This window comes from Ictalurus furcatus, chromosome 18, assembly GCF_023375685.1.
Source record: "Ictalurus furcatus strain D&B chromosome 18, Billie_1.0, whole genome shotgun sequence".
NCBI lineage: Eukaryota > Metazoa > Chordata > Actinopteri > Siluriformes > Ictaluridae > Ictalurus > Ictalurus furcatus.
Window position 1 is genome coordinate 84,982 of NC_071272.1, and position 13,389 is coordinate 98,370.

At 37.8% G+C, this 13,389-nt stretch overlaps 1 protein-coding gene across 9 annotated transcripts in view; it reads right to left on the reverse strand.

Annotated features, from left to right (window-relative positions):
• The window catches only part of tcf7 (transcription factor 7), an 88,295-nt gene that overhangs the window by 41,355 nt on the left and 33,551 nt on the right, over positions 1-13,389 (reverse strand). For all 9 annotated transcript variants that reach the window (XM_053648102.1, XM_053648104.1, XM_053648106.1 and 6 more), the window contains exon 5: positions 2,872-2,959. In XM_053648102.1, coding sequence (XP_053504077.1) covers positions 2,872-2,959 — 88 coding nt within the window. The remainder of the gene's footprint in view (positions 1-2,871; positions 2,960-13,389) is intronic.

The window sequence follows — 13,389 nt, forward strand, 5'->3', positions numbered from 1 at the left end:
AAACATTACTGTACTGCTTTCTCTGTAATGTGCTCTGCCATTTTCAATCAAAATTCCATCAAATGCCACAGCGTGCTTCACAGCACGGTCAACCTACCCAATGATGAAATCTGTTAGCAGCTTGTTTTTATTATAGAATTTTTTTGATTTTGTCAGTTTTTGCAGCCTTATTTTGGTTATGTCCCTACCAGTGGTGTAGTCCTAAAAAAAAAGTGGTTTACTATTACCCAGGCTAAAATAGCTCCATGTCTGTCAGTGACAATTTCCACATTAGTGTCCAACACTTGAGAAAGGGACACCCCTCTCTGTTAATGCGGAGATAAAGTCTATCTCTACAGTGGGCAATTATTACATTTATGATGGCGAAGATGCCAACATACATGCAACACCAGTCCCATTCACAAGGCACAAAATTTTCGCATGATAAAATGATGTCATGAGAAAACAACATTTGTTATGTCAAGATCACGAGAAAATTACTTTTTGTTATGTGGAGATCATGAGAAAACAACTTTTTATGTCGAGATCACAATAAAATTTACCTTTAGAAGTCGTTATACGCAAACAGCCCTGGGGAAAAATTAAGCTTATGTCATATATGTGCGTATAACCACAAATACACCACTGGTCCCTACTTTATATTATACAGTTGTAGAAGAGTAATGATTTATAATCCCACTGTCCAGTGTTAACCAGAAGAGGATGGGTTCCCTTTTAAGTTTGGGTTTCCCTTTTATAAAAACTTTTTTAAGTTTTTCCTTGCCAACGGTGCCTCTGGCTTGCTCATTAGGGCTCTAAATCTAAAATCCCCTCTGAAAGTATTGGAACAGCAAGGCAAATTCTTTTGATTTTGCTATACACTGAAGACATTTGGATTTTAGATAAATATGAGACAATAGATCAGACTGTCAGCTTTCATTTACTGATATTTACATCTAGATGTGTTAAACAGCTTAGAATGTTTGACATTTTGTGTGAACCCACTCATTTTTCAAGTAAACAAAAATATTGGAACATGTGACAGGAATTTCAGTCTTGTTGCTCAGGTCTGCCCTTTTAGATTGATTGTTTAAACAATAAATAGCTCTGAATGTCTACTCTTGGCTTGAGCCCTGTTTTTCACATGTGAAGATTGCATTTTTTGTTAAAAAGGATAAACCAATATGAAGACAAGACAGCAGGCTATGGGAGAAAAGCAAGCTAGTTTGAAGCTGAGAAAAGAGGGAAAATCAATCAGACCCATTGACCAAGCCTTGGCCATAGCCAATACAACAAGGTCCTGAAAGTAAAAAAAAAAAAATTAATTCTACTAACAACCAGACATTGAACAGGTCTGCCAAGGAAAACAACAGCAGTTTAGGACAGAAACATTGTGAGAGCTGTGAAGAAAAACTGGAAGAAAAAAAAAAACAACAGTCAGTGACCTCACCAACAACCTCCACAGCTCCACCAACACTGGATGGTATCACCATCCAGTGTTCAAAGAAGATTTCAAGACCAGAAATATAGAGGCCGTACCACAAGATGTAAACCACTCATCAGCAGTAAGAATTGGATGGCCAAATATACAGAGGTCAGCCAGTTCTGGAGCCAAGAATAACCTCTACCAAAGTGATGGAAAAGGCCAAAGTGTGGAGATCTGCTCATGATCCAAAACACACAAACTCACTAGTCAAGCATGGTGGAGACAGTGTCATGGCTTGGGCTTGCATGGTTGCTTCTGGAATTGATGATGTAACTCATGAAGGTGGCAGCGAAAGGAATTCAGCCATGTTGTCTGTCAATTTACAGAAAAATTCATCTAATCTAATTGGGAGGAACATCATGCAGCTAGACAAAGACCCAAAACACACTGCCAACACAACAAATTACTTCATTAGGGGGAAAAGTAGATGTTTTAGAGTGGCCAAGTCAATCACCAGACCTTAAACAAGTTGAGGATGCATTTCACCTCCTGAAGAAGAGACTGAAGGAAGAAACCTCCCAAAACATACAACTAAAAAAAAGCTACAGTTCAAGCCTGGAAAAACATCACAAAAGAAGAATGCAACAATTTGGTGATGTCAGTGGGTCTCTGGCTTGATGCAGTTATTGCAAGTAAGGGATATACAACAGTAGCTCCAATGCTGCTCCAAAGTAGCTCGAATACTTTTGGAGGGGACTGTACATTCAGATTCTGCTTTGTGACAACATCTGTTGTTAAAAGTGCTAAACAAACTAAATTTAACTGAAGTTGAACTGTTTTGCATGAGTATGCCAAAAGGCACCAAAATAATTCTCAGGGTGTGAAAAACAAGATTTTATGATCTTGTGAAACCTAAATGCCGAAAGTTATATCTGGAGGAAGCCAGGCACTGCTCTGTTGCATCCTTATGGTGAAGCAATGTGGTAGCAGCATCATGCTACTGGAAAGCTTGTCAGAGTCAAGGAGCTGATCAAAGTGTGGAGACATCCTTTAAGAAAATCAACTCAACTAGCATCTATGCCCTCAGATTGGTGTGAAAGTTCACCTACCAACATCACAAGCTTTGTAAAAATAAATAAATAAATAAATAAATAAATAAATAAATAAAAGAAAAAAATATATATATGTATGTGTGTGTGTGTGTGTGTGTGTGAAAAGGGAAGTGGTCTGAATACTTTTTGAATACATTGTGGAGGACTATATTACTATACATAAATGTATATGTACTGCATACTTATATAGCACCCACCAAAGACACATCAAGGATGTAAATAATGTAGCTATTGAATGATAGAGACCTGAATGACAAAGTCCTGAGCTATTAACCTCTTAAAGGCAGTGTAATTTGGTGTGTAGATTATTTAAGAAATGTTAGCTGAGATACAAAATAGATGTTTGGAACTTACCAACCCATGGATGGGGTAATTTGGCCAACTCCTCCTGAGGGCAGGGAATAGAAGCTTGAAAGATCATGGGGCTGATGTCTGTGAACACCTGTGACATACAATGATACATGGATCATTACAAAAAAAAAATACTGTTTACTTAGTATTTCCTTAGCAGAGTGGGAACTTACTAGGATATTTGGCTAATATAACAGGTCAAACACATTTCTTCCTTGTTAGGGAGTTATAAGAAGAAAAGGAGTACCCTCTGCTATGATACAAGTGTGTGGTGTCCAAGTGTGACTGGTCCTCACTGGAATGTGTGACTAAATTACAATCATTTAAACAGTTTTACATTGAAAAGGAAGGTCTGAAAAATATCAAGATTCAAGATTCAATTAGGCATGTGCATTGGGATTCTTACTTGTTTCAGCCTACCCAGTTTTCAAGTTTCAAATATATATATAAAAAAATACTATGAAAATATAGCTGCAAGCAGCAATGGCGGATTTCTCCTCAAGATTGCAGACCATTTCAAAATTGATATGGTCCCACAGATTCAATGCATTTCAATGCATTTGGATCAATGGCAGATTTTAAGTTCATTTTTGTAGTTTTCCACAAATGATCATTGTAGAAAAAAATCCATAATGCGGACATTATGGGTTCTTGAGACTTTTTTGCTCTCCATGAGCAACAAGGCATGCATACCAACTTTCAGACATTTTGGTTTAACGGTGTAGAAATGCTCTCATTTGAATGTGTCAACTTAAAGGCGTGGCCTGTATCACCACTTATACTCTGTTTAGGCCCATGCTTTCTGAGAAGTTTAAGTCTAGTCTGTAGTTTCATTGTGCCACAGTAGAACAAAACTGACCAAAATTTACAAAACTGACCAAGCTTCATGGTTCTGGAGAAGACTTACTGTTTCTGTTAGCATTAGCTGTGGCCAAATTAGCCACAGAATAGACAGTCAGTCCACCCTTGCCAGAAAGCCATGAATGCGTGTGCGTGGCCCCAAGTTTGGGCACATGTAAGGGTCTAAGGAGTCAGTGAGAATTTTGGAGCACGTGCGGACTGTGGTGGAAGGGAGACATCCACTGGCAGAGTGCACTAGCATTTAGCTGAGCATGCATATTTCAGATATTCACAATAAATCTATTTTTCATCTTACATTCAGCCATTTCTCAGATTTGTTACTCAACATTGTCAAGAGTCTTCATATGAACTGGTGATTTGAATTGGAGTATCCATTTTATGAGTAGCGGATGTGTAAAGCATTAGCATTAGCGATAAATTATTATTCCTTTTAATGTCATTGTTTTTAGAGATATGAGGTTGCCATCGCACATGGTAACACACTGTAGTGTCCTCTTTGTGTTTGGCATACAAATTTTAGACATTTGTATACAATTTTAGGCAAAATGATTGAACATTCATAAATAAACAATTGTTATATGATTTAAATTGCTTATCATATTTGACCAATAAGTGCCGCTGTGACAAAATTGATGTGATGTGGTCAGTGTGGGGTCAAAATGGCACACACAAAGTTTGGTGTCAATATGCCAAAGCCTTGCAGAGATACAGCCTCTGAACCCTTGCATGAGGTTCAGAGGTGGACCCTACATAAATTTACCAATTTGGTGAAAAAGTCTTATTCCGTTCAAGAGTTACAGCCATTTAAGTAAAAGTGGCCACACCCACTTCAAACCTTTTGATGTGGCCTTGCGAGGGTGAATCAAAAGATCAACTTTTTTTCATAACTTTTGATCTAAGATGTCCAAAGTATTGTTCTACAACAGTTTTATTTCAGGAGCAAAAAACCTATGAGTAGTTCACAAAAGGAGGTTTTTAACATTATCTGAAATATTTACCAAACAGTTTGACAGACACCAATAGTTCTTGAGGCAAATATGTTCAGAATAAGAAGACCAATCATGTGATACATATTAGTTGTGTTTGTTCAAAACACTGCGTTTTATACAACCGTTAACACAGACAAAAATTGTGATAGCGCCACCTTGTGGCCGGTTTCATTAAAATTTTGCACAAACTGCTTAGGCCAAGAGTCAAATAGGTCCACCAAGTTTCATTCCAATCAGCCATTGGTAACCTTGTCTAATAGCTACGGAAATTTGATTGGCAGATGGCGGCCATGTTTTTCAACATACGTGAATGTGCTTACAGTGATGTTAACTGAGATACAGACACTTTATGCAAATTTGGAAGTCAATCGGATCAACAGTTCCATAGTTACAGCCAATTTAAAGTTTTTTTTGTATTATAGCGCCACCATATGGCAAATTTTCTGTGCCACCATAGATTGTCCTCAAACATAAGCATGCCAAATTAGATGAAGATATCTCATTACGTTCAAGAGTTATAGCCATTTACGTAAAAGTGGCCACGCTTGCTTCCTGTGTTTTCGCATACCGTAGCTACCTCAAGTCGAAAGTTCAAACTTTTTTTGATAACTTTTGATAGTGAGACTCCATAGATTTGTTTGGCACTGGGTTGGTCCCTATCGGATGAAAATCCTACGACTAGTTCGCAAAAGTAGGTTTTACAAAAATATCCAAGATGGCGGAACATTTTTATAAGCGGAAATTTGAGATATACGTTTTGTTCGTCTGTCCCAAGGATTCCATAGATATAATACACTCGAGTCTGTGATAATAGCAAATATTATGGAACTAGTTTTTGCTGCCAATATTGCTGCTACTTGTTTTGCTACACTTCAAAATAGTTTACAGTTTACAGCCCATGTTCTGTGTCTTTATTGTCCTGTGTAATTATTGTCCTGGTCTGTATATTTATTGTCTTCCACTCGTTGTGTCTTGCACTGTTGTGTATTTGGACTATACATAGTCTTGCGTACTGTTCAGTGTTGCACCATGGTCCTGAAGAAACAAAATTTCGTTCTAATGTATACAACCTATATAGAGAAATGACAATAAAAACCCACTTGAACTTGAAATATGTCACCAAAACCTCTACTTGGTACATTTAACATTTAATGCTGATCACATGAACGGCCTAGGACTAGTTTGAAAAAGATTTTTTTCAGTAAATGAAAGATGACAAAGTCTATCAGCCAAAAATAATTAAACAATATGGCAAAATGATGCAGGAGGACTCAGGAACTCTGCTGCTATAACAAGTTCTATTATATTTCCTACAGTTGTGAATATATAAACCTAAAAGTAAATTCATTTATTAAAGCCCGGGTCGTAATGGGTCATTTCATTTGCAAGAGTAGGTGGTGGGAAATGGGACCTAACAAACAAATTTGGTGGTTATATTTAAATGATAGCCCTGTCTTATAGCTGTTTATGAAAATGAAGCTCTGCCATACATTCATTGTTTGGCACATGGTGGCCATATTGTTATGAAATCTCATCAGTTTGCTGAGTAATATGACACAAAAATTCTGAAGATATAGCAAAAATCCTAGAAAAAGTTCTCAAAAGGAGGTTTTGCATATTATGCAAATTATCAATACATGTGAGTGGGTGGCGCTAGCTAAATAATTGAAAAGACAAATTCTTTGGGTGTAAGGAAACAAAGCACGAGAAAAAGATGTACCCATTATTTACAAAATATATATGCTTATTTTTTGTGTTATGCAAATCAGCAAAAAAAAAAAAAAAAATCTAAGGGGGCAGAGCTAAATGTTTTTGAGGGTTTTTATTACGGCAAACCCAAGAAATTCCGCTGAGTAGTTCGACATCAAAATTGTAACGATAGGCCAAAAAGCCTAGGACATGATCTCAGAAATAGGTTTTGCATGTTATGCAAATTAACACAAAATAAATCTAAGTGGTTAGAGCTAAATGGTTCTTGGAGCTTTTTGTTCAGGAGAACCCGAAGAATAAGTAGCAAAAAATTTCACTGTATGACTTTTTTCAAGTTTTCAAGATATGAGCCAAAACTGCTTGCTCCCTAAAAATCCTAACAAAATCACTAAGTGCTCGGCTCCCTAATAAGGTGCATTATTTTACTGAGATGCAGAATGATTAATAAAGTAAGTGCAATATTATGTGTAACAGTATAACAAGTCCAATAATGTGTAGCATAATATGTAAATTTGAGCTGTATAACACAACATCATATAAGTAGTGTTTTAATAATGCTCTAATGCTCAAGGGTAAAAACTGATAGTGTGTGCATTTATGCGGTCATATCTCCTACCAAACACTAGGGAATAGAACATCTTATGGCTTGGATGGTTTGTGTCCTCAATCATTGCTTTGTTGTAACAGTTGGAATCAGATGAGTTGCCTCCATTTTGTTCTTTGATGACAACAAAACACTATAGTAATTCATGTCAAGGCAGTATTGTCTTAACATCTTATCTTTAGATGAATTAATAATTTGTAGATCATGTTAAAATTTCCTGTTGTTATTACAGCAGAAATCTGTGTTTGTAAAGGATGTCATGGGTTAGCAGCAAACATCTAGCACTTAAGTGTGACTTAAAGGCAACCTCTGTTTGTACAGAAGAATGCTGCTTGATGACTGTAATTTGCCAATGCTTCAGGCATGTTTCTGAACTCAACCTATAAATCTATTGAGATTGGAATGTGACTGAGTCAACTTACTTTGTCTTTGCACCCCACCCCCTCACAAAAGCCATTCTAGATTACACTGTGGGAATGCTCAGTCCCCATCCTTGAACATCAGTCACTACCTGTGAAGGTGCCATCTGCTCAGGGCTGATGTATTTCTATGACAGGACAAGTATGACAAAAACCAGTTAATGGACTAAAGGCCAAGTATCATATCTCCATTCAATCCAAAGATCTGCTTTATGTCACTGAAAGGTTACATAATTAGTTTGTGTTTTTAACAGCTTTGTCTACATTATTTTTTTCTTACTGTTAGAAAGCCAGTGGTCACATGGCCAATAGACTTTTAAGAAGCCAGGAGTCAGTAGAATCCTATGTCATATTAAAGTTTCATTTTGAATTTAGCTATAATTGTGGGGATGAACCAGTACATACACTTTAGTTTTCATGTACAATGTCTGGTAAGCAAGTGTTATTGACCTCTGCTGGGAATATTGTTGAGCAATGAAAGGAGCTTTGACGAACTCCTTAAAGCAGTGGACATGCCTTTTCTTTAGAAGGCAATGCCAGAAATGTCTGATGTTTTGGAGTCCATCTCTGTGGCTGAGGTAAATATAGCAGTTAGAAACCTTCACAGAAGCAAGGCTGCAGGGGTGGACAAGATTCATCCAGGCACTGTACAATGTTGGAATCATATGGTTAACATGCCTCATCAATGCTGCTTGTAGATTTGGGGCAGTGCCCTTGGACTGGCAAATTGGGAAGGTGTTCCCATTTCCCTATATAACGGGGAAAGCAAAAAGGTGTACGAATTATAGGGCAATCATACTACCTATCCTCCAGGATTCTGGAGAGGAGAATCGATCCGATAGTTGAACCTAGGATTCACAAGGAACAATGTGGGTTCCACCCAGACTGTGGAATAGTAAACCAACACTTTACATGGACTTGGAATCCTGCACTGCAGAGCAACACGCCCCAACTGGAAACTGTTGCAGCTGGACATGTGACTATTCAGAGGGACATTTCCTGACTGTGCAGCTGGCAAACATGCAGCAGAAATCCTCCATATCCCTCTGGAACTGGTGCCAACAGAAACCCTGGCAACGATGGTGGAGGTTTGTGTTCCCCACAGAATCTTGCTGTTTCTTTCAGAACCCTCTGCATCATTTCTATCAATCACCCAGAGTATGAAACTTCACATACAGTTCGTTGCTGTGCAAAGCACTGCAACATCCTCCCAAGGTGGCCACTGCTGCACCTCTACCCACTGCATCAGCTTCATGTTGTACCTCCTGAAGCTACCAGCAAATAGCCGCCTCTACTCAGTTCACAGCAGCATCCTCCTGTCCCTGTGTCTACAGTTTCACCTCATGCCCCTCCTGTGGTCCACATTTTCAGCAGGGGTGCCTGGAGAGGATGTTGGCATTGGAATGGTGTCCACACACCCTATGCATGATTTTGAAGTCATCGGATTGGAGCTCTTCTATCCAGTGTGCCACTTAGCTCTCTAGTTCTTTAAGGGACATCAGCACAGCACAAGCCACCACCCGTTCTCCTTTTGGGTGAAATCCGTAAGTAATTATACCTCCTATCTGTGCAAACTGATATCAGCTGGGTTAGTAAATTGATGGTCTATAAAAAGGCTTTTTGTTACCAAGGTGTCACACAAGAAACATCTCACAATGGGTAAAAGCAAAGCGCTCTCCCAAGACCTTCGCAACCTTATTGTTGCAAAACATATTGATGGACTCGGATATAGACATATTTCAAAACTTCTGAATCCTCCAGTAAGTACCATTGGGGCCGTTATCCACAAGTGGAAGCAGCATCAGTCTGTCATCAACCAGCCATGCTCAGGAGCTCCTCGTAAGATTTCTGACCAGGGAGTCAGAAGAATAGTCAGAAGAGTAGCCCAAGAGCCAAGGACCACTCGGAAAGAGCTCCAGAAACACTTGGAGGGAGCAGGTGCCATCATAATAGAGAAAACAATAGGCAAGGCACTCCACTGCTCATGCTCACCCCGCAAGACTACATTACTAAAGAAAATGCATGTTGAAGCTTGTTTAAAGTTTGCTACAACTCATTTGGAGAAGCCTATGAAATACTTTGAGAGTGTAGTCTGGTCAGACGAGAGCAACATTGAACTTTTTGGCTGTCATACTACTACACCCTGTTCGGAGAAAAAACGGCACTGCACGTCACCTTAAAACACTACACCAACAGTGAAGTTTGGAGGTGGAAGCATCATGGTGTGGGGCTGTTTTTCATCACATGGTACTGGCAGACTTCATATAATTGAAGGAATGATGAATGGAGCCCTTTACCAGGAGATTCTTGAGAAGAATCTGCTGCCATCCACCAGGATGATGAAGATGAGTTAATACTGATGTCTGGTGAAAATTTCATGTGAATAGCCTCATTGGAAATACCTCAAATAGTGAAGAGCTTTCTCTTATCAAGCCGCACAGTTATGGAACAGCCTTCCACTTAGTGTTCGGAACTCAGACACAGTCTCAGTGTTTAAGTCTAGGCTGAAAACATATTTGTTTACTCAAGCTTACCATGAATAAACTTTCTTTTATGCAAAGTACATAGTCTTATCCATTACGGGATAGTAAGCATACCTAACAATCTCTCTCTCTCTTTACCTCCCTCTTCCTCTGTCGAGCCACACATGATATTAGGGAGATGCCAGTGATCCTGACCCTTTCTGCTCTCTGGACCTGCCTGATCCATCCTCATGCCCTACTTCTGGATGGAGCTCTCATCAACTGGAGGCTACAACTGCTGAGGATGGTACCGCTTGAAGTACCATGGAAATGGTTTTGGACCTCAATTGCACATGGACATTTTTGCTGTGGTTGCTGGGTCTACAGTTGCTGCGATGGCCTTGAGACTGCAATTACCACATGGAGTTTTACACTCAGGTCTCCTTTAGTGAACAGTGAACTAGTTCAACAAAGACTTCATGTTAAAACCATAATGAACTTTCTTTCACTTTCACACTATCCATTGTCACCCAGATGAGGATGGGTTCCCTTCCCTTTTCCTTGCCACCGTTAAAATTAAAATCACACACTTAAAATCTGTATCCTGTGTTAATATGTTTCTGTAAAGCTGCTTTTTTGCCATCGTTAAAAGTGCTATACAAATAAAATTGAGGTGTGTGTGTGAGAGGTATAATTCGGGAATACACTTCCAGTCGATGCTAAGTTGCAGACTCACAGGTTTGCTAAGCTCCAAAGGCACAGTTTCAATCCAATTCAATAGCTTTAGCATCTTAAAAAATCTTTTTAGTAAAAATAAGATTTTCTAATTTTGCATCACTGTGAAGTTGAGTAAAAAGCATTCAATTTCAAATCTATATCTCTGTTATTGTGTTTGGACTTCCCTTTCTTGCATGTATCTCATCTATTTAATTTCAGTATGTTTACTAAATGTTACCAAAGCCTGATGTACCACTTTATATATATATATATATATATATATATATATATATATATATATATATATATATATATATATATACACATTTTTTTTAACAAGACCATGAAATTTATGTTTTAATTAATTATTGAATTTCTTTATTTACTTATTTTTATTTATTCTTTACTTATTCTTATCTGTATTTATTCCACATTCCACATATTATCATAATAAAGATAATGTAATTTGTGTCTTAGCAATTATTGTGGCATTCAAGCCAGCTAATTTGTTCAGTTCAGTTGGGACAGCTTTTCTTCAGCTGGAACTGGGGCTTTAATCATTAATAATGATTAGCTCCAAATACCAGTCAATTTTGATGTAAAACCTTAAGCCTTCTGCTAAAACACTAAAGATGAAAAAAAAAAAAATCACCTTTCTGCATGGCAACAATCCAAACCATACCTCCAAATCAACAAAGGAATGGCTTCACCAAAACAAGATGAAGGTTTTGAAATGGTCCAGCCAGAGTCCAGATCTAAATCCAATCGAAAATTTGTGTGGTGACCTGAAGAGGGCTGTGCACAGGAGACGCAAAGCCAATTTGAGTTTCAATGCTTTTGCAAGGAAGAATATTGGTTAGCAATATTGCTAAGTCAAGATGTGCCAAACTGATTAGCTCTTACCCAAAAAGATTAAATTCCATGACAAAATCTAAAGGTGCATCAACTAAGTATTAGTTTTGGGGAGTACACACTTATGCAATCAGGTTATTGTACATTATTTATTTTTCATTTTTTACTAAAATGGTTCTTAGTGTTTTTCACTTTATCACTGACTCTTATCAATGGATTATACCATATCCTCAAATTAAACATTCTCTGTAGCTAGCACCATAGGGTTGGAGTGAACCTCCAAAGCCATCGCTGGCTGTGCTGTGGACTATAGTTGGTTTTGAGCACCGATCAACATGGTGCTGCTCAACGCCAGATCACTGGTAAATGAAACCTTTATTTTTAATTGTTTCTTCAATTCACACCACTTGGGTATTTTATGTGTGACTGAAACCTGGTTCAATATCAAGGATTCTAGTCCTTTCTCTGTACAACTGCCACCAGACTGTAATTTTATCAACTCTCCTTGGACCACAGGACAGGGTTAGCTACAATTTTTAAGTTTCACTTTTGCACCCTGTCGACTGAAGATCTCAAACTCCAAATGTTTTAATTAAACTCTACAAACCCTATGGTTGTTACTGTTGTATATCAGCCACCAAAATCTAACGGGAACTTTATTGATGAATTTGTGAACTTTTTAAGGAAAACTGTCCCAAACTATGACAGACTTTTACTACTTAAATGAGAGTAAGACTGAGATGGTCTGGCGTCCACTGCACCAAAATTTAATAGCTAACAATTACAATTAGTCCAAAATGCTGCCGCCACTCTCCTGACAGGTACATGGAATCAGGAACACATTACCCTTATTCTTGCTTTACTACACTGGCTACTGGTGCGCTACCAAATGGATTTCAAAACACTTCTAAAAGTTTACAAATCTCTTAACAATCTAGCTCCTCCATACCTTACGGAGCTCCTATCCTTTCATAACCCCTCTACAACTCTCAGGTCATGTGATCAAGTGCTCCTAATGGTTCCTAACAAGTTAAAATCTTGTTTCTTTTCCTTGGCATTTGACCAGTCATAGAGATTTTTATGTTATTTGATTGTTATGTAACGAGTGTTACAATACTAGGATTTCTACCGATATGATTATTTTTAATTTATTTCTATTTGAGCTTTTGTAATTATTGTTGTAAAGCACTTTGGCGACCTTTGTTGTTTTTAATGATGCTATATAAATAAACTTGACATTGATATTGACACTTTAATTTATAGGTTGCAATTTCACAAGAAACACAGAAAAGCTTCTGACATGATTTATCTTGCATTTTTTACATCATAAAAACCTGCCATTTTAACAGGGATGTGTAGACTTTTTATATCCGCTGTAAATGACCTCTGCTTGGCTTTCCAGAGCTGACTTTTACACGGAATAACAAAAGCAGTGATTTTGCCAACACACAACAAAGTGTAATGAGTACTGTAGCTAAAAAGAATGACAGCCTGATGAGAGGCCTAAATGAGCAGACTTGTTTAAAAGGATTCTAAAGGACTGGGGAATACTATAAAGAGATTCCTTAAAATCCTGGAGAATTTGAATTTTCTTGTTAAAAATATTTTGTGTGTTGTAGTTTTGTTTGACATTTTACAGAACAGGGCTATGGGATTTTTCTTTGATAAAAATGAGCCTTTTGCAAGAAATAAAAATAAAGCTCTTAACACCAGCTATGAGAACGCTGAAAACCTCATAATGGATTCCTGAAAATCAAAACAAAACATCTGTCAGTTTCAGCACCCCTGCAGCATTACATGACTGTTTTATAATATTTTAGATAAGCGTCTACTCTATTTCTAAAGTTCTTGGAAATCCTTGTTGTAAATCTAATACAACAGTGTGTCCTGAAGATGCAAAACATATA